Source organism: Zootoca vivipara, chromosome 8, assembly GCF_965207765.1.
Source record: "Zootoca vivipara chromosome 8, rZooViv2.hap1.1, whole genome shotgun sequence".
Lineage (NCBI taxonomy): Eukaryota > Metazoa > Chordata > Lepidosauria > Squamata > Lacertidae > Zootoca > Zootoca vivipara.
This window is the reverse complement of record NC_142591.1, coordinates 73,746,487-73,768,062: the sequence shown is the minus strand read 5'-3', so window position 1 is coordinate 73,768,062 and position 21,576 is coordinate 73,746,487. Positions and strand designations below refer to the sequence as shown.

Here is a 21,576-nt window from a genome sequence, read left to right as displayed (position 1 = left end):
AAGAATGTAATGCAATATATTTTATGAAGGTTTCCATAATTTTGGCCACTAGTGTAGATATATCAGATGCCAGGAACTGAACGGGGGGCTTTAATTGTGCTTGCCTTCCCATGACTCCTGCTAAGGCACATGGCTAACATGACAGACTGAAGTGGAAATGAGTGCCTTACCCAAAGCCGCAGAAGGAATCCATAGCAGAAGTGGTGGTACCTGACGCAGGTCTCTAGATCAGTCCATTGGGCTACTTTTTCAAAGCTGCAAGTTACTAATGCTTGATGGGTTAAATTAATTGCGATCACATCAGGTGCTTCTTTCAGTTATAGCCTGATGGGCACAGTAGGGTGGCGAGGAACTGGTAAAAACAGAGTGGCCCTCATCTCAACCCACTTTTTATCCTCTGATGAAGAGAGAGGCTTTCACAAGCCCTGTAAGGCACCCATTTATTCATACATCGTCTAAACCAATTTCCCTCTCCACCCATTTGCCCAGATTTCTAACCCACAGCTTCCAGTTGTCAAACGTCATGTACTTTCTTTGGTTACACTGTGCTGGTTTGTTCCAAGTGCAGAAGAATTTTTATATTTTGTTAAGGGAAACTCGGAGAGTGAAAGAGGAATGTCCCGGGTTTTATATGGCCGTCGCTCATAGGGATATCGATTAATGCTCTTAAGGGCTTTCTTGGGATTGGAGATGTTTTGTTTCGTAAGTCTATATTCCTGCTGACAAAACACAGAGACCTCCACTGCCAGAAGCAGTCTTCTTTGGCCCTGGGCTGTATTTGGAAAGGAGAAAAAAAGTACCAGTAGCTTTTGAAAACCTAACAGGGTTTCAGAGAAAGGGATTGAGCACATTTAATTCGGGGCACATTAACTCTAGGACTATGTGGACCATGTGAAAAATGAACAGAATATTTCAGCTGCAGTTCATTCATTTTCAACTTTGTATTCTTGTTATTAAAAAAGTGTGCCTAGACACTCCATTCATATCTCAGTTTCTAACACTGATACGGTTCCTTTGGTAATGAGGAAAAAGTGGTATTTGGAGCAGCAGCTGCTTCTCAGTCAGTGTTCAGATACCTGGTGTTGACTCTGAAATGCTGCAGAATAGCCTTTCCCACCTCAAAGGCTCCAGGCTCTTAGCCAGGGAGCCCTCGCCTCGGATGCCTTGACCTTGGCCTGTCCGCAGTCCCAGGTAACGAAACAGCATAGTAATGTTCCAATTAGCACTTGTCTTTTATGGCTGTCTGCTCATGACTCCACTGCAAGAGCAGAAACAGAGAATGGGAGGGAGGGAGGGAAGCAACTCCGTAATGCTGACCAGTGGATTCCCATGCATCACTTGGGAGAAGGGTAAAGAACTTAATTAAATATTTGTCGATGTAGCAGCGCCTGGTGAGCATCTACCTCAAGTTCAGTCTATGTCTATTATAAACACTTTTTAATAACTGCCATATTTGGTGGGGGGGGGCGTAAATAGCAGGGTCTGGCCTCCAGATCATTGGAGAACTTGTGTGGTATACTGATTTGAGCTGATGCATGCAGCCTGGTTTCATTTTTATCAGCTGAGCAATGTGGTTGCCAATTTCTGCATTTCCCATCTGCTCAGCAGAACCCTGAGCTCTCCTGGGTCATGGGAACTGGAGGCTGCCTCCTCCCTTGTTGTATTTGCGAAACGAGATGATCTGAAGATGCTTCCCAGTTTTCATATCCAGCATATTATGCAGTTCTCGATCTGTATGTTCAAGTTATCTCGTTTATCTCTGCTAATGGCTAGTTTATTTCCCATGAGTGGTGGGCAACTAAGTTTCACTCACGAGTAGGTCTCTTGAAATTAATGGAGCTAACTTGAGTCGTACTCATTCATCTCAGTTGGTCTGTTCTGAGAAGAACGCAAGTTGAATACAGTAGACCCTCGGGTTACGTTACTCTCGAGTAACCTAAACTTCGGGTTGTGAAAGTGGCAAACTCGGAAGTATTTTGCCGCTCACGCAGGCACAGAAGCACTCCACGTGCATGCGCAGAAACGGCACCTCCGGATACTGATTTTTCAGGGTGCGCACGGACCCCTGGAATGAATTAAATTCATATCCAGAGGGTCCACTGTCCATCTTACTTTAGCTGCAGAGAGAGAGTTTGGTTTTGAGTGGGATGGACCAGGACTAGAGTTCACTTTGCTAGTTTCTTTTAGATGAGCAGCAGTAAGTTACAGGGAACTCCATAAATGACCACCTCCTAATTTTTCTGCTTGCTTTTTTGGTTCATTTTTTCACACATGTTTTTCCATAGCACAAACTGATGCACTATTATTTTAGCTGCCAATATGTCAAGGGTGAGGAACATGTAGTCCTGCCTGAATAGCCACAGATTCCCAACCTGTAATAACAGTAATATTAGGTAAAGGGGCCCCTGACCATCAGGTCCAGTCGTGTCCGACTCTGGGGTTGCGGCGCTCATCTCGCTCTATAGGCCGAGGGAGCCGGTGTTTGTCCGCAGACAACTTCCGGGTCATGTGGCCAGCATGACAAAGCTGCTTCTGGAGAACCAGAGCAGCACATGGAAATGTCGTTTACCTTCCCACTGGAGCGGTCCCTATTTATCTGCTTGCACTTTGACGTGCTTTCAAACTGCTAGGTGAGCAGGAGCTGGGACCGAGCAACGGGAGCTCACCCCGTTGCAGGGATTCGAACCGCCGACCTTCTGATCAGCAAGCCCTAGACTCTGTGGTTTAACCCACAGCACCACCTGGGTCCCTAATAGTAATATTACTGCCATAATAATATTTATGATCTGTTCTTCTTGTATTATGTGACAAGCTGTCATAGCATATTTATTCATCCCTGCTTCTGCTTCTTTTTTCTTTTTTTGCAGACCTAAAGATTTTCGACCACTGTAGCAGGAAGAGTGTGAAAGAATGGGAACAGGAGCCCATATACTTCATCTTCTAGAAGATAAAAGCCATCCAGCATTTCACAGTTTAGCTAATTGCATAAAGTCTGCTGTGAAGTAAACTTGATTCCCCCCCCCCCAGGTATAGGGCAGTATTACTTCATTTGTTTATGCTTGGTAATCCCCTTTTTCTTCCGTGGACGGGGAAACGGGGCTGACAATAAAAAATACTTTTCTGAAATTAACTGCAGTATCTACATCTTTTTATATAGTGTTCTGGCCTTTGGGTGAACTTGTTTTGTGGCACGCGTAACTGTATAATACGTAAAACATTTGAGCAAGTGTGCTGGCTGCTAGATTGTCATATTCCTGCTGCAGCCTGCAGTTAGCCAATGACCTCACACTTAAGTTTAGGCGTCCTGCTCTAGCAAAGACTTTTGTACACACATCCTGGAGCGGGAACTGTGGGTGCAGAACAGGGTTGATAGACAGCTAGGACTGTCATTAGAGACAGTGCCGTACTCCCTTCTGCCAAAAAGGAGAGTGACATTAAACTTGGATTCACCTATAAGGTAGCTTACCAGTGCATAAGTTAACATCACCAACCATTTATTGGGTAGCTTGCTATAGTTGGAATTTGTTTTGTTTGCTGCGCTTTCTCCATAGGCCTCTAGAGCAACATGCATGCAAGCAATTAAAGCAGAAACAATAAAAATGCATGCAATTAAAGTTCAAACAAAAATAAAAACCACAGCACTCCAGCTCAGTACACCACAATGCAGTAACCAATTACATAGAAGCAAGGACACTAGAGAAGAAACACAGCAACATTCTGATGCCCAACGAAAGAGAATGGTTTTCGCCATCCACTGAAAGACAAAAGATAACAAACACTCAGCACACTGCTGCTAGGTACATAGGTCTGGATTAGCGCCAGTGTAGTTTAACACGGGGTGTGGCTCTGTTCCTGAGGTCCTCTAGGCTGAAAACCCTTGAAATGCCGCTCTGCTTATGGGGAGAGTTTTGCAGCAGTGAAATGTCTACTGTCGGACCCCTCCTCCAACATATTGGAACAGTTCCAGAAGACTCTTGACAGCAAAATTCAAGCCATGGAAAGCAAGGTGTGTCTTGGATGCCTATGGAATGAGCACACCTAGACTGAATTTGAACTTCTTGTTCGGCAGGAATCTTTTGAGAGGACAAGATCTGGTGTAAGTCATTCCCCTCCCATTGACTCCCAACAGATGGGAGCGGTACAACGGTTGCTTCTCTGGCCACGTTATTAATGTGTGTGTCTTGAGGTGGGGATGTTTGGACCACCGGTAGACTGGGAGCCAGGGCCGTCTTAAGCATGCCTGACACCCTGGCGCCGTGGTGAGACGGATCCCTCTGGCGCCCCCCCCCGCCCCGTTTCCCAGCGCGGCGGGCGGGCGCCACTGCACTGCGCCACCCAGCCTGCCGTAGGGCCGGCCCTGGGCCAGGGGGTGCTGCCCGCCCCCTGTTGCGACGCCCCTGCTTGCGGCGGAGGCGGCCCCAGGCCTGCGTGCCTCCAGAGAGCGGCCTGAAGCCGCTGAACAGCGGAGGCGCGCCTCGGGCAGCCTCAGCCATGCCTTTCAGCGGGTGCAGCGGCACCCCTGGTGGCCTGGCGCCCCGCGCCACCGGGGGCAGGCCTAGAGCCGGCCCTGCTGGGAGCAATGCTCAGAGCTGTTGAGATTCCCAGGTTGCTCAGTCTATTGAAGAATGTGTTTTGAACTGCTTCGGCAAAACACAGCATCTTTTCCTAAATTACAGTGTAGGTGTTGAGTTAGGCCCTCTCAGTTGTTCCTCCTGTGTTAAATGCTTTGGAGTTGCTCTGACTTCTTGGAACATCTAGCAAAATCGGCAACTCTCCTAAGGTTAAAAATGACTGGGTTTTGGAAGAAATCTTGATGCTACACATCTGCCTCTTGCTTCTTTTGGCACATGTATAAAATGATAAATAAAAATGTTCAAAAATCTGCAAAATGGGCATTGTTACTGAACTGTTATCAGAGGGCATGATGTTTTCTCCTTTCCTGGGTGCAACGCAGTTTTCCTATGACATCAATTATTTGAACAAATCGAATATAGTTATCAAGACTACGGGTATGATTTAGTCCTGACACTACAAAAAGTCAACCCCAGTGGCCATAACAAATGTTCTGGCAGTTGTTCCTGTTTTATGACATGCACTTAGGTCTTAGCACTGTTGGCTGGAGTTAAAGAAGCCAAGTTGCGAGTGATAAATTTTGGTCAAGGGGAAAGAGAGTGAGAGATTAATAGGCGGTGTGAACTTCATATAGCCTGCATAGCACAACCGTCATTAAAAATTATAGCTCACTGCTCATTATGATCGTTCTCACGCAAAAGCTGCGACTTGGACACTCTGCCCTCCTGGCAAACTATGGTCAGTTTCTCTGTGAGCATTTCCCCAAGTCTACTCAGTTGTCCACTTAACTTTTTTTTAAAAAAAAAATCTTTTATCCAAGCTGGTCAAACAGAGGAATGTGTTACTTTCCACAGGTAGGTAGGTAAGGCCGGCAATATGCTCACATATACATAGGTCCTGCTTACGGAACGCAATGCATTCCTTGGAAATCAGGCGAGCGTTTGCATAACAAATTCACGATTCCCATTGATACCTGTGAGAATATTTCTAATTGTGCTTTGTCCGACCTCCCTGCATGGTGTCTGCCTGAAAATGACGGACGCCAAAGCACAAACATGTAAGGAAATGGGCAAACTCTGGCTGTTTGTAAATCTGAATATGCAGAGTTTTATAGCAAGGTTTGGGCATAATCCTGTATCTTATTTTACTTTCTTTGTCGTTCCGAGTCTTCTCTCTGCTTGTTGTTGGATAGTGAGCCATTCTCTCGGTGCGGAAGTTTTTCAGAGGAAGTTCTGGCCCTCCTATTGTCAATCCTGCATAACTGTTTACGCAGATATTTACATTGCGGGCCATTTAGCAAATTGGGCTCGCACCGTACGTAATCCTGCACAGCATATGAAATACTAGGAGCCATTCCCTCTCACGTTTAATTTTGGGAACAATTCCAACAGGTCCTGGCATATCCTTGGATGCTGTCTACAGCCAGTCAGTCATGAACTGCAATTTACTCTGTTTTCAGATTGCTTGTTAATACTGTATGCTTAGTTAATGGACCAGATATTCATCTAAGGTAAATCTTAATCACTGCAAAAAAAAACCCCACCAGCTGCAATATTAGGTCATGATTTTGTGGGGAGTTGGGTTAAAACATACTGTCAAAATCTTGGACAGGATATAATGGAGTATGTAATTTTAGGAACCTTACCAGAGCCACAAAAATCAGCATCGCGGAACATAATGTGGACCAATATGTGTGTCTACTGAGGCAATTTGGGTGCAGTGTATCTTTGGCCGGGAGTGTGTGTGTGTGTGTGCACAGGGATTCCATTTCATTTTGGGTACAAAATTGATCTTTAGCCTACAAACTGTAAGATGTCTTCATTAAGAGGCAGCATTGATTTATTACCACCTCCAGTACTTTGTTTCCCAGACTTTGCCGTCTGGTGCAACTGAAACTGGAGCCACGCCTAATTCCATTTCTCTATTCATATTTGATCCAGATTAACTTAGTTTCACTTCATTTCATACCACCATAGAACTGCAGCGTTGGAAGGGACCCAGAGGGTCATCCAATCCAGCCCCCTGCAATGCAGGAATCGGCTAAACCAACCTTAGCTGGGAGCCAGCCAATATATCTGCTTAATTTGCCTAATCAGTTTCCAGAGCAATGGGAAGGACTCCTGGCAACTGTAGGATCGCCCACTTACTAGTCCTTGCTTGCATCCTACTGTTCCGTTTGCCGTAGTCAAGACTGGTGGGTGGATCCTAATTTGGGCCAATGGTGACGTTTCTAGGGCGGCTCTCCCTGTGCTTATCAGATACAGTGCAAGCTGCTGCTATAGCATCTTGGGTACCTCCTTACTCCCACTTGATGATACATGTACAGTATATTGGTCTGGAGGAGGCAGATCAGTACCAAATAGGTTCTCCTCACTCTCCCTGCCCCTGACTCCAGCGCTTCTGACAGCCATAGAGTGCTGGCTGTCCAACGTGGCACACCTCAGGTCTTGCAGCATCTTAGTTTGGGAAACACAGACATGGATTTATTTCAGAAGTTGGCACTCGTCTGACTTCGGGAGACAATGGAAGTGCGTACCTTCCATTTGGACAGCTACAATGCCTGCTGTGGCTGTAGAGACCGATGTGGGAGAGACATGTTTTGTTGCAGCTGGGGCAGATGAAGGCCTCCGGTTGTGCTGATACAGGTGCACCACGGTGTTTCTTCTGTCTGCGCTCCTCCTAGCCGTCATTCCTCTGCTGGTCACTGCTGCAGATGCACAACCTGGCTGCCTCCAGGCACTGCGGTCGTCTGCAAGGGATTCCCACACAGCAGGGTTAGAATCATAGAATCATAGAGTTGGAAGAGACCACAAGGGCCATCCAGTCCAACCCCCTGCCAAGCAGGAAACACCATCAAAGCATTCTTGACATATGCCTGTCAAGCCTCTGCTTAAAGACCTCCAAAGAAGGAGACTCCACCACACTCCTTGGCAGCAAATTCCACTGCTGAACAGCTCTGTCAGGAAGTTCTTCCTAATGTTTAGGTGGAGTCTTCTTTCTTGTAGTTTGAATCCATTGCTCCGTGTCCGCTTCTCTGGAGCAGCAGAAAACAACCTTTCACCCTCCTCTATATGACATCATTTTATATATTTGAACATGGCTATCATATCAACCCTTAACCTTCTCTTCTCCAGGCTAAACATACCCAGCTCCCTAAGCCGTTCCTCATAAGGCATTGTTTCCAGGCCTTTGACCATTTTGGTTGCCCTCTTCTGGACACGTTCCAGCTTGTCAGTATGCAGCTTGTCAGGGTTGATGTTGCTAGCCTTCACGTCTCGTTTGCAGACATCTTTGTAGTGCAGAGTTGATCTGCCAACAGGCCTTGTACCTGAAGCCAACTCCCTGCAGAGCACATCCTTGGAGATCTTGCCATCTTCCATTCTGTGGACATGACCAAGGCAGCACAGATGAAACGAGAATGTGAGCATGTACTGGAAATCAAAGTTCCCATTGGACCAAATGGAAGCTTTAACCCGATTGCAAATAGCATGTGCTTGAGGCCTGATGATCTGGATCAGAACTCTAGTGCACGGCAAAGGGCCAAGGCCTCCTATTCTAGATCCCAGTGTAGATCAAGCTAAGAGGCCACCAATTTGCTTTTAAAATCTAGAAGAAAGACCCTCTCGTTTATTTCTTCTGATGTGAAGAAGCTTGAGAAATCAGCATTTTCTGGCAAAGAATAGCAGCATAAGAATGTACAGACATCATGGCATGAAATGTAATCAGAATCAATTAATCTATACTATATCATTCCAACATTTCTGACATAAATTATCAGTGGGGAAAATAATCAGAGCCTTTCAGCAGCCTCAGATTTCCAACATATTCTGACCTAATTATAAGAGAATGAGAGGAATGAGTTGGCTACAAGGGACACCATTTCTGGAATAAATATGCAGCACATAGACATATGTGGCCATCTTGCTGGAGAATAGCTCATGACAGTCTTTAAGCAAGTTTTATATGGGAAAAGGTTTTCAATTGCAGGGGAGATATTTTCTCATAGTAATGCGATACACAGGCATGAGAAATCTAAAACACTCGAGGTGAGCATCCCTTCAGATAAACAAGACAGATGCTTGTAGCATACTAAGCTGGGGGGGGGGGAATAAAGATTAGATGGGTAATAAGTGGGAGTTATTGTACAACAAATGCTTAGGTGTTAAACCGCAGAAAATACAGGTTGCTTACCTGCAACTGATGTTGTTCGAATGGTGCATTTGGGGTCCATGCCAGTGTTGTGGAAAGTGCCAAAAACTCAGCAACAGCATTGCCCCTCTGCTAAGGCAGAGAAACCCTCTGAAAACTTAGGGTGCTATTCAACTGGTGTGCCCCTGCGAGGACACAGGAGGCACAGGGATGGTTGCCTGGGGCACAAAATTGTTAAGGGGTGCAAAATTTCAACACCCAGTGCTGTCTCAATACAGCTGTGTGTTTCCGTCACTGGGCTCTGCTGGGCTTCTCCACGTTAACCAGGAAGTGACCTCTCTGGACAACAGAATGACCCCTCTTTTCTTATCTCTGCGGCTGTGATGTCCTGGGTGAGGCGGATGCTGTTAGGCAGTTAAGTGCACATGTGTACTCCGTCCCTTTCCCTCCCACCCACCCGCCTTGGGCACTGGCAACCCACGCTATGCCACTACCATCAGCACTAGGAAGTATGCATGTACAACAGAACTTCTCGTCCTCTCTTTCCCCCATGCATGCAACATGCTCTCCCAAATCAGTCCAGAGGTACATCTTGTGAGCTGTGAAATGGCCCTGAACTGTCTGACATACGTATCCCAATCCAGCAAGGGAAGAATTAGAAGAGTTGTTATGTTTTAAGCGAAGTGTGAAACTTGTAGAATCATCTAATCCAACCCCCTGCAATGCAGAAATCACATCTAAGAGTCAAGCAGAAATGCTTCCATGGACAGAGCAATCTCGCAACTGGAACTTGCGAGGATTTTTGGATGGAGGTGTTTATGTTTATTTTTTTTATAGATCTCAGGAATCCCCAGATTAAACTTCATACCACAGTCGTGGGCTCTTAAAAATAATAAACACAACAGATGAAATTATTTATAAAAGTTTGCCACGTTTATTTGTATATAAAAATGGAGTAGTGATAGACCCACAATAAATTATTAGTGTGTTTCTAATAGGTATTTAATAAGAATGCTGTGGGAAGAAAATCCCACTTTATATAAATCTTCGAAGGAAATGATTTTAAAAAAATCAACCAACACAGTTGGCTTCATAAGGGTTACTTTGCAAGTAAAGCACACAATCAAAATTCAGGCAGAGAAATTCAGAAAGCAGGAAACAGTGATATGAGCTCCTTGACTTATTCAGATATATCAGCTGGTGATGGAGTGTTTTGAAATGTGCATCGAACCATTCTAATACAATAACTACAAAGATCTACAGAAATGTCCCTTGGAGTTTCCATCTAACAATAAACCCCTACAAAGCTAATAACTTCTGGCATGCAATGAAATTCGCTATCACCCTACCCCACCCCCATTCTTCCAAAGTGGTAATGTACAATATTCCTTTTTTCCCTTTAACATATGAGCCTGTAAACAATTCCCACAACAACATTAGGCAACTGGACAGAGGCCTAAAAGATTCATGTATATAATGCACAGAGAGAGAAAAAGAAATAGTTCGTTAAGAGGTTTTCTTAACCTTCCTCTTGAGCCTCAGAGAACCGGTGCTTCTTTTGGAGATTCTTCTTGAAATGTGGCTTATTCCGGGGGATCTCAGTTCGAGAGCCCCCATTTCTTCCCGCACAGGTGTGAACTCTGGCTGAGCCAGGCGAGGTGCTGGGTAGGGGGACTGCGGGTGGTGGTAGGATCCATGCACTAGATAAGGCTCTTGATCATCGTCATCATCATAAAGGTCCTCGGAGTCATAGAGCTGGTAGGAGTTGTGCGGTAACGGCACGACAGGGATCTCTTGATCAGTTGGGTCCCCATATCCACCTTAACTCGCCAAGAGGAGCCGCACAGTTAACGCAAGAGGAAAGCAAAATAGAAGCAATCGTTAGGAGCTTGGTTGAATATTGCTCTCTATAGAGCAACCTTTTTCTCAACTTTGTGTCCCCAGATGCGGTTGGACTACAACTCCCATCATCCTTAACCACTGGTCCTGCTAGCTAGGGATGATGGCAGTTGTAGTCCAATATCATCGGGGGAGTGGGGAGGCCAAGGTTGAGAAAGGCTGCTCTCGGCTACTTCTACTTGCAAAGCAGTCGACCTTGTAAGATTAAATCAGCACCAGTGAATGGGGGAAGATTTATGATCTTCCTGTTAGTTGGAAACCGACACCAGCAGTAACAGTGCGCTAATTGTTTTAGATATGAGTTTTCTGTTACACAGCGTGGTTAGGGGTGGGGGGTGGGGAACATGGAGAAGCTTAAGAACCAGTAGACACAACCCAGCCCTGATTAAGTGTGTTTAGCCCTCATTTATTTCAGTGGGGGGAAAGTTAAAGCAAAAGACCGTGATTCAATGGAGAATCCTGCATATGGGATCTGGCTGGCTTGCTGGAGGCCTAAATAGGAACACTCCAACCTGCAATAACTTGTTGTCGTTCCCACTTGTTTTGCTCAAATAAGTGAAGCTCTCCCTTTCCAAAAGCTCTCCCAGGGCTTTGATACAACCCTGTTCTGGATAACAGCCTGCCCAATGGTTGCTTGTGCCTAGCAATGCGCACCGTGGAGAAATGTGCCAAGTGTTTTAATTCTAGCAGAAAGCATAAGAAAACTAGAGCAGGCATCCTTTGTTAGTGGTGATAATAATAGTATTCGGTGTTGCTGGTGGGAAAGCATGGGGGCTGTTCAGTAGTTGCCATTCTGACCTTCGTCCATATGAGAAAGAAAAACCAGACTCTACCCGATTTCACCTTCCGTATGGGTAGCCATTGTAAGGGAATGAGCCTTCGGAAATCGAAAACGAACCAAGATGAGGGGTGGGGGGAAGAGGGGAAGAGGGACAGGAGCAGGTGAACAACAGAGAAATACATACAGGTCAGTGAAACAAACAAAGGTCTCCGAGGCCAGTTCAACTACAGGTTAATCTTGCGACTTAAGCTGTAACCAAGACTGAGTCTCAAACTAATAAGTACAACCTAAGGCTTTGCTTCATGCTTTGCAAACCGAAACAAGAAAGAATAAAAAAAACATTCACATGCAGTACATGAACTTGTGTCAAAATTCCTACCCCTTCCTTCCATGGCCCCTTGGATACCAAACAGTGTTTTTCAAGGTCCTTGAGGAGTTTTTCGTATCAGTTTGCTTACCATGGGAAATCTCCATGTTGCAGAGAATTCTGAGGCTTGGTTGACAATTCACCCAACACACACACACACACACACATATGTTTGGCAGAAGATGATAATGCCAACAGTGGGTGTGGCCAAAGGTAAAATGGGCGGAGCCAGTCACAGATAATGCTCTCAAGGAACACCATTTGAAAACCACTGTTCAAGACAACACAATCTCTCCATGCAATGGGGGTATTTTAGTCCGATTCCTCTTTTTTTTAAAAAAAGACTGTTATTCATGAATTACAACTATATGCACTGCCAATTCAGATTATTACAAGAGGCTTAGTTAGTGACACTCAGGTCTCCCATGCTGTTTAGACAAACATGAACGAGGAGCTTCTCAGCTTCGGATTTCCAAACCAACCAACCAACCACCCAAGGCAGATCAGGTTAAAACCAGGAGATGGATGACACAAACAAGACATTCAAGAAACTTGGACTGGGTTATTTTAGACAATGTGACAATGGCACATGACAAGCACAAGAGACAAAGAAACAAAACGCCCTGCACTTCACACGCTCTTTGGTTTTTATATGGGGTTTTAATTGCTTCAGTTACAAGGTTAAAAGGTTGCTTTTCCTCTTTGAATGAGATAACTGGGCATGTTCCCTGACCCAATGAAGTAGACTACAATGTTTATGATTCCTCTCCTAAGCACTCTCCCATTAACACTAGGACTCATGGATATCCAATGGAGCTCAATGCAGGGCCGGCTCTAAGGCAAGGCTGGGTGGCGCAGGGGGGTGCTGCGCGCTGTGCCCGCCAGACAGCCACAGTGGGAAATGGGGCGGGGGGGCGCGCCGGAGCAATCTTCGCACCATGGCGCCAGGGAGCCCGATATGCTTAAGACGGCCTCTGGCTCAATGTCAGAGGATTCAGGACAGATAAAATAAAGCGCTTCTTCAAACAATGCATAGTTAAACTAAGCAGCTCACTCCCATAGGAGACAGGGTAAAGGTAAAGCAGGCATCCCCAAACTTCGGCCCTCCAGATGTTTTGGACTACAATTCCCATCTTCCCCGACCATTGGTCCTGTTAGCTAGGGATCATGGGAGTTGTAGGCCAAAACATCTGGAGGGCCGCAGTTTGGGGATGCCTGAGGTAAAGGGACCCCTGACCATTAGGTCCAGTCGTGACCGACTCTGGGGTTGCGCGCTCATCTCGCATTATTGGCCGAGGGAGCCGATGTATAGCTTCCAGGTCATGTGGCCATCATGACAAAGTCGCTTCTGGCAAACCAGAGCAGCACATGGAAACGCTGTTTACCTTCCCGCTGTAGCGGTTCCTATTTATCTACTTGCATTTTGACGTGCTTTCAAACTGCTAGGTTGGCAGGAGCTGGGACCAAGCAACGGGAGCTCACCCCGTCACAGGGATTCGAACCGCCGACCTTCTGATCAGTAAGCCCTAGGCTCAGTGGTTTAGCCCACAGCACCACCTGGGTTAAACTAAGCAGCTCACTCCCATAGGAGACAGGGATAGCCACCAATTTAACAGAGGATCAAGACCAATTCACAGAGCAGAAGTCTGTGGATGGCTGCTTGCCATGATGGCTATGCTCTGCTTCCACAGTCGGAGCAGGCTGTATGCTTTTGAATACCAATGGGTGGAAACTGAGTGCTCGTGGGTTCAGGTCCTGCTTACAGGCTATCCCACAGGTAACTGATTGGCTACTGTGTGTGAACAGGAGGCTGGACTAGATGGGCCCTTGGGTTGATCCAGAAGGCTCTCCTTCTATTCCTCTGAGCCTCCTAGGTAAAGAGTATGATCAGTTGACATAATTTTCTACCGCATTACACTAACGCTGCCACCATTGTGAAGGAAGCCAGCAAGGGTTTTTTTTTTTAGCCCGGTGGCAACAGCTCTCTGGAATTCTCTTTCCTTGGAAGGGAAGCCAGCCTCAGCATTATGTTCTCATCTTTGGAACTCCCTGCTTCGGGAAGGCCACCCTGGCTACTTTACTGACATTTAAAAAAATTAAAAGAAACCCCAAACTTCTCTAGGATCCCCTCCCTTCAACTAAAAGTCCCTACAGTAAGAAAACATGCAAACATGCTCCACGTCTCTGTGATTTTAATATGCCTTTGTTGTTTTTGTATGCATTGAGATTCTGCGCATGGCTTTCTTTTGAAGTGTTTAAAACGGTATCAATGACTGATCAGGAAATGTTTTATTTTTATATGTGAACATGGAGGGGATGCTCAGAAGGGTGTGTCTATGGGGAAGAGGAAGCCCACTAACTTTGTATCCGTAGTGGCCCGGATGCACATTTGTGTCAGAATACAAGGGTGTGTACTTCAGTGCACCCACAGATATGTGTCCAAATGCACTTTCGAGGGTCTTCGGAGAGAAGGCAGGGCAGTTCTGTTTGCCTTCGCTGCCGAGACCAAGTAGCTAAGCTGGTTAGGTTGCACGCCCCCATGGCACCATCACATTGACAATGAGATCCCTGGCGGGCTGGGGCAATTAATTACAAGGTCCTTTCAGGTAAAAAGAATAGCTTCCAAATCACTTGGGAGAGCAATGGCTGCAAACAGGTGTGACTGCAGGAGGGGGGTGTTGTTTCTGATTTTGCAGATCCTTTCCCTCGTTCCCGAAGCCACAACTTATTGAAAATCGAGCATCACAAAAAATACAGTTCAGCGCTAGGATCGTAGAGCTGGAAGGAACCACGAGGGTCAACCCCCTACAACGCGGGAATCTTTCACCCAACCTGGGACTAGAACCTACGACCCTGAGATTAAGAGTCCCGTGCTCTACTGACTGAGCTACCTCATTCTGAAGACATTTCTGGGAAGCAAAGTGGGGAGGGGGGGAGGCTAACCTGGAAAAACATACTCACCACCTGTTCCATAACCAGCACAGGAAGAGGGATCACAGTATCCTGGTTGCCCTGAGGTGCCATGCGGCCCAGGAGCACCTGTATGGCCAGGTGGTCCTCTTGGACCTGGTGAACCTTGTGGTCCCGGGGCGCCTGTGCGGCTTTCGCCTGGAGGCCCTGCATGGAACAGAGAAGCGGCAGTAAGAACGTCACCTTGCCACTGCCGCAGAATGAGAGGTATAGACATCAGGTATAGACTACCTGAGTAACCGAACATGATTGCACACATGTTCTTTATGATACAGCCACTCTGTGTAAAGGATCCAGACGTTACTTTGTACCGACTGTTGTTTATTATGCGTGGGAATGCACATTTAATTGTATTGACCATTGCATATCATTTGGGCATATGGTCAGTATGGTGAATTTACCTGCTGCCCCTGGTGAGCCCCGGGGGCCTTGGGTCCCAACACCTGGGTTCCCTCGCTCTCCCTTCTCTCCCGGTAAACCTGTTAAGAAGAGAGTATAAAAATCAGAACAGATGGGGAAGGGGGGAGTTGATTAATGCTTCTCCGTGAGCATCTTTTATTAATTAAGGAGAAATGGCTCTGTTGCGTCCTCTGTTACAGCCTCGTTGGAAGGTGTTGGTATAGCTAGTTTCCTGTTATAGTGGCTCTTTACGCAGTCCTGTTGGGCCACTTTAGAAGACATTGCTGACATACAGCAAAATAAAGACCGTTCTGGGATACGGTAGTCAGAAGTTGCTAACGTATTTTATATTAAAGCTATGTCGATTCACAAAACAGTTCTGGTTTGGCCTCCACTTTCCCATTGCATGATCTCCTCAATCTTCTGGTTAAAGCATAAACCCCCATTTTGTATGCTATTGTTGACATTCGTTTAGCAGAGAAGAGAAGAAATGCCATGGTGCATTTGCAGCGGCACAACCGGATACCTTCATCTGCCCCAGCTGCAATAAAACTTGTCACTCCAATATCGGACTCTACAGCCATAGTAGGTGCTGTAACTCCCCAACAGTTTGACCCCGAATAGGACACACCTCCACTGTCTCTCAAGACAGACAGATGCCAACAATAAAACGAACAATTTCCAGAGAGTTTGCTGTGTTAGTCTTTAGCAACAAAAACAACAGAAGTGTCTTGTGGCACCTTAAAGACTGGCTGGCCTCCCACTCCTACTTGAATCACACACATATACACACAATATGCTGCACATTTAAGCTTAAATAAGAATAAATTATATGTAAAGGGTCATTCTTCAACAGATATTGCATTTATTTGGAATGCTGTCAAATTGATCTTTATTTTAATTTCAGTATTGGTTTTATTAGAATCACTGAAATATATTTCTTGTAGTTTTTGTGGTTCCAATAAGACAAATATTTACATATTCAAGGTAAACCAAATTTCAAATGGACAGCATTCCAAATACATGCATCTGTCAAAGAATGAGCCTCGTTGTTCTGATAATTGAACAAACCGCATTTTCTTAAGCATATTGTTGTCTTTCTTTAACTCTGAAGTAGCTAGCCAGTTTTGCTATAATGGGACGCTCAAGGATTTTATTTTCCTCCTCTGAAACGGTAGGAATATCAGAACACTTCCCAATAATTTGATGTAACAGTCATTACTGGATGTTCCTGTAAGCGCAACTCATTCCTTAAGCTGCATAGGGATGGTTTTAGAATGTTTTTAACAAAAAGAGAGAGCTCAAATAGAGCAGGTGATACAAGCTCAGCCTGTTAAATGTAAAAACGATGTCTTCCTTCATTCTCTTTCGCTGCTATAGCTTTGTGAAGTCACTAATCAATGCCAGAAGGTACAATGGCTCTCTTTTAAGACTCAATAGTTAAGATGCGCCGCGCAACTCCTTTGCATCCACCTGTACACATTTTCTGCAGCGTTTAACTGCACAGCGGGAATATTTCTTCCAATTCAGCACAGCGCTAGACCCGGGTCAAGAAGAATCACCTCACTCACAGCCCACAAAAGTTGCTGAGCAGAGAAGGTGTGAAATTCTAAACTTCCCCTCGAAGAACAAAAATGCTGCAGGCTGCCAAAATGACTTTGTTTAAAGAATGTGCTCCGGGTTCATTACAGCTCTCAGAGCACAAACCTACACGTGTATCACCAGATCACAGGCGCCAATGAGCTCAATGGGTCTTGACTCCCGAGTACATGAGCAAAGGATTGCAACCGGGGGGGGGGGGGATCGTCAAAAGACAACCAAGGGAACCATGAAGTTTTCAGGGAGATATTTCTTTAAAAATACATATATATAATAAAAAAAATTCTTTCAGTAGCACCTTAAAGACCAACTAAGTTTTTATTTTGGTATGAGCTTTCGTGTGCATGCACACTTCTTCAGATACACTGAAATAGGAGTCCCCAGGCGCTTATGTGGAGAAGGAGTGGGGAGGGGGTGGGGAGGGGAGGGTGATATCTGAAGAAGTGTGCATGCACACGAAAGCTCATACCAAAATAAAAACTTAGTTGGTCTTTAAGGTGCTACTGAAAGAATTTTTTTATTTTACTTCGACCCATGCCAACACGGCTACCTACCTGTAACCGTATATATAATAAGATCACACTCTCATAGGCCCCTTACAAGGTATGGTCTGTAGCAACAGTTCCCAACTTAACCAAAATATATTAAGACTGAATTGATGTTGGCACGGTTAGTTGCCTTAAAACCTAAACTAACTAGTGGATGATACCGGTAAGCTCCCGGGCCTCATCTGGGTGGAGAATGAGGCTGAATATCTTACAGTGTCGTTGCAGAGGCAAGACACAGTCAGGTGATTTGGCACAATCTAAGCAAAGCTATTATAGCAAAAACCAGGCCAAGCTCCTAGGCTGGTATCCCAGTGTTTTGGGGTGTGTTTTTTTCCGTTTCATTTTTTTTGGACCGATGCTATCATATTCAAGCTTACAGGAAAGCTGAGGTCATGGCTTTCTGTTATAATTAAAGATTCAGAGATGCATTCAGGAGGCCAGCTTTATGAAATGTGTGCTTTTAAACTTAGAAAGCAGAGAGTACAGGCAAGCGGCAAAAGCACAAGAGTGATTCTCCAGACCTCCGCCTTGGACCCAGCGCTATTTGAAACGTTTCTATTATTTATACGGTAAATGTTCAGCATCACGTGACCCCAGAGCGGGCGACAATTCCATTCAAAATATAAAACAATTCTAACAGGAAAAAAGAGCAAGGAAAACACAGCACACCCACAAAAATCAACCACAAAATCTTCAGCTCCATCTTGCTAAAAAGTATCCCCTAAGATCCCAAACAACAACACGCATTTGTGGTATAAAAAGTTGCAGGATTTCAGCAAGACACACACTGAATGGACATGAAGCGATACGTCTGCCCCCAAAATTTTGCAAGCAGAGGACAGTGTCACATGCCCTGGAACTGTAAGGAGCCATAAATAAACTACCCTCCAACTGTCCCAATTTTCCGGAGACAGTCCAGGAATTACGAAAGCCATCCCAGCTTCTGATTTGATCCAGGAATGTCTTGTGTGCTGACCTGCATCTGACCCAGCTCTCTGACACTGGTTGTTTTTTTGGGGGGGGGGTACGCCTGACACTACAGAGCAGATTTAAGGGAGATGCAGAGGGCATTCGGGGCGGGGGGAGAGATAGGAAAGCCACACCGCCCCAGCGGAATGGGTTAGCTGAATACAGCCCTCTGTTGAGATAACCAGGAGGCCCATTTTGGCATGTGAAAATTGTGGCACAGCGCTGCTCTGACAGTGTTTAGCTTGGGACAGCAGTCACAAAATTAAAAGACGCCTGCTTCTTGGGAGAAAAGCAATGACATACCTAGACAGCAACTTAAAAAGCAGAAACATCACCTTGCCAACAAAGGTCTGTATGGTTAAAGCTATTGTTTTCCCAGTAATGATGTATGGAAGTGGGAGCTGGACCATAAAGAAGGTTATATTATGGTGCTGGAGGAGACACTTGAGAATCCCATGGACTACAAGAAGATCAAACCTATCCATTCTGAAGGAAATCAGCTCTGAGTGCTCACTGGAAGGACAGATCCTGAAGCTGAGGCTCCAATACTTTGGCCACCTCATGAGAAGAGAAGACTCCCTGGAAAAGACCCTGATGTTGAGAAAGATGGAGGATACAAGGAGAAAGGGATGACAGAGGACGAGATGGTTGGACAGTGTTCTCGAAGCTACCAACATGAGTTTGACCAAACTGCGGGAGGCAGTGGAAGACAGGAGTGCCTGGTGTGCTCTGGTCCATGGGGTCACGAAGAGTCGGACACGACTAAACGACTAAACAACAACAATGGGTGTCAACATTATAAATTCAATCATAGTATGTTTTGGTTAAGTCGAGCCATTGAAAAGCTGCTTCTTCGCTCAGTCGCTGGCAAGCTAACATAGTTTACCTCTCAGAATTACTAACTTTTATTTTTCTAAAAACAAAAACTTTGAATTGTTTGTGAGTATTAAAAATAACTTCTCATCAAGGAAGCATGTGCTTAGTGTCAGTAAACTGCTAGTGCAGGAATGAATTGTAAGCTATCTAAGTTGGCAGAAGCACAAAAAAGGACTTCAGAGAGCCTTTTCCTTCCTTTGCATCATCTTGATTTCATCCCGCCTCTTATCTGCAGTGGCACGACAAATTGATGGTGCTTTTTGGATAGGAAAAATGCTAATGAGGAGCTCATTTGCAGATAGGAACCAGAGGGAAGAGAAAGGGGAGAGAGCCTCCTTTTACGACAATTTCCACTGCTTTATTAAAACATAAATTATAGTCTTTTTTTTTACTCCATTCAGTTTAAAGACTAGCATTCTGGGGGCGTAGGAAGGATCAGAGGGTGTGCAGTACCTAAATAATCTGGAACAACATTATATAGGAAAAGGTGGGATACAAACGATACAATCAAACAGAGATCAACGAACACCTCTGCTAAATGCATTCCCACCAGAGCAATTAACCATCTGGGTGAAATTTCATCCCCTTTTGAACAGAACAGTTCTGCTAAAAGCCCTAACGCCTCCCCAACTTCAACTTTAGCTGGCTTCTCCCAAATCCTTTTCACCACCTTGCCTTGAGAGTTACCGCTTCTCAGGCTGAGTGACTGCTCAAAACATGCATATCCAGGCAAATGAACATCTCCTAGCTATTTCGACATTATTTATGGCTTGTTTCTCTCCCCCTGCCTCCACCCGAAGGACATTGGGATCCAAATTCTCAAACAGCCTAAATAAAATTTTAGGCAGGAGACTCACTGAGATCATATCTAGTTTTAACAGCAAGGAAGAATCCAGCATGGGGGATGTGAAGCTAGCAGCCTGGTTCTGTCCTTTTGCTAGGGTAACACAGTACTTATACTGGGGCTGCCATGCCCGGAATTTTCCGGACATAGTCAGGATGCTGCAATTGGAAGCAGTGGCCGGGTACCTAAAAATGTCCAGGAAAATCCAGACATATGGCAACCCCTGTCAGCAGCGTCATTTATGGCGATTTCCCTTTAAAATATCTTCTCAAAAACTTCATTTTGGTTTGCCTATTTGCCAATAAAACTCAACATTTCTGTCCGAATTTTGTCTGTTTGAAATATAGCAACCCTAAGTTCGAAAGCACGTCAAAGTGCAAGTAGACAAATAGGAACTGCTACAGCGGGAAGGTAAACAGCGTTTCCATGTGCTGCTCTGGTTTGCCAGAAGCGGCTTTGTTATGCTGGCCACATGACCTGGAAGCTATTCTCTGGCTCCCTCGGCCAATAATGCGAGATGAGCGCGCAACCCCAGAGTCGGCTACGACTGGACCTAATGGTCAGGGGTCCCTTTACCTTTTAAACTTATACACAGTCCCCTGTCCATTGGGGCACTTAACCCAAGCTTGGAGGAAACCACTTCTCGATGGGTCATGTCACCAGTGGCTGTCTTGCATGCACAGATAATGCAACTTTATGGACAGGGCTAACCACAAAGGAGAATACTGGAAGCTGGGGTAATCCAATGAATATGAATGTTGAAAGATTCAGGAGAGATTCAGTTCCATCACCTTTGATGGCTATAAAAATCAGGGCAGATCAGGCTTTTCGTGGCTACTAGCTACAATAGCTGTGTTCTGCCTCCACCTCACAGAATCATAGAGTTGGAAGGTACCACAAGGGTCATCTAGCCCACCCCCTGCAGCACAGGAATCTTTTGCCGAATGTGAGGCTCGAACCCACGACCCTGAGATTAAGAGTCTCGTGCCCTACCGGCTGAGCTACCTCATTGGAGGCCAGGAGGCCAGTTGCTAGGAATCACAAGTGGGGAGAATGTTGTCTAGTCCTGCTTAACTGGCTTCCCATAATCTTCTGGTTGGCCACAGGGAGAATTCAGTGCTGGACTAGATGGGCTTTTGGTGTGACTCATCGGACTCTTCTTAACATTCAAGAGGAAATAATGTCCCCCACAACACAAAACTAACTTTTGTGATTGCCTGCCAGAAGAGGAAGCAATGGCTGCTAAGTGACTCTGGTTGTACCAAGGTGGATTAGGCAAATTCACAGATCTGTAAATTAAGTTTTGATAGGGACTCTTAATATTCTGAGGGGTGTTGTCTTCAAGCTCTGCTTGTGGGCTTTCCAGAGGCATCTGGCTAGCCTCCCTGACAGTATAATTGTTATTGTTATTGTTATTTATACCCCACCCATCTGGCTAGGTTTCCCCAGCTACTCTGGGCAGCTTACAGAACATAAATTGTAAAACATCAGACATTAAAAAAATTCCTGATACAGGGTTGCCTTCAGATGTCTACTAAAAGTCAGATAGTTGCTTATTTCCTTGACATCTGATGAGAAGGTTTTCCACAGGGTGGGTGCTACT

General features: G+C 45.4%; 2 protein-coding genes across 7 annotated transcripts in view; one reads left to right on the top strand and one right to left on the bottom strand.

The window, feature by feature from the left end:
- The window catches only part of MRPL13 (mitochondrial ribosomal protein L13), a 30,347-nt gene extending 27,217 nt beyond the window's left edge, over window positions 1-3,130 (top strand). Inside the window, exon 7 of the mRNA XM_035125376.3 lies at window positions 2,868-3,130. Within this exon, the coding sequence (XP_034981267.1) occupies window positions 2,868-2,892 (25 nt within the window). The 3' untranslated portion in view covers window positions 2,893-3,130. The remainder of the gene's footprint in view (window positions 1-2,867) is intronic.
- A 6,502-nt stretch (window positions 3,131-9,632) lies between these two features.
- The window catches only part of COL14A1 (collagen type XIV alpha 1 chain), a 121,862-nt gene continuing 109,918 nt past the window's right edge, over window positions 9,633-21,576 (bottom strand). For 3 of the 6 annotated variants that reach the window (XM_035126180.3, XM_035126181.3, XM_088675876.1), the window contains 3 exons: window positions 15,140-15,217; window positions 14,730-14,885; window positions 9,633-10,541 (listed from right to left, as the gene is read on the bottom strand). In XM_035126180.3, the coding sequence (XP_034982071.3) occupies window positions 10,228-10,541; window positions 14,730-14,885; window positions 15,140-15,217 (548 nt within the window). In that variant the 3' untranslated portion in view covers window positions 9,633-10,227. Of the gene's footprint in view, window positions 10,542-11,418; window positions 11,498-14,729; window positions 14,886-15,139; window positions 15,218-21,576 lie in introns of all 6 variants that reach the window. The other 3 variants (XM_060277650.2, XM_088675875.1, XM_088675874.1) reach the window with 2 other exon arrangements.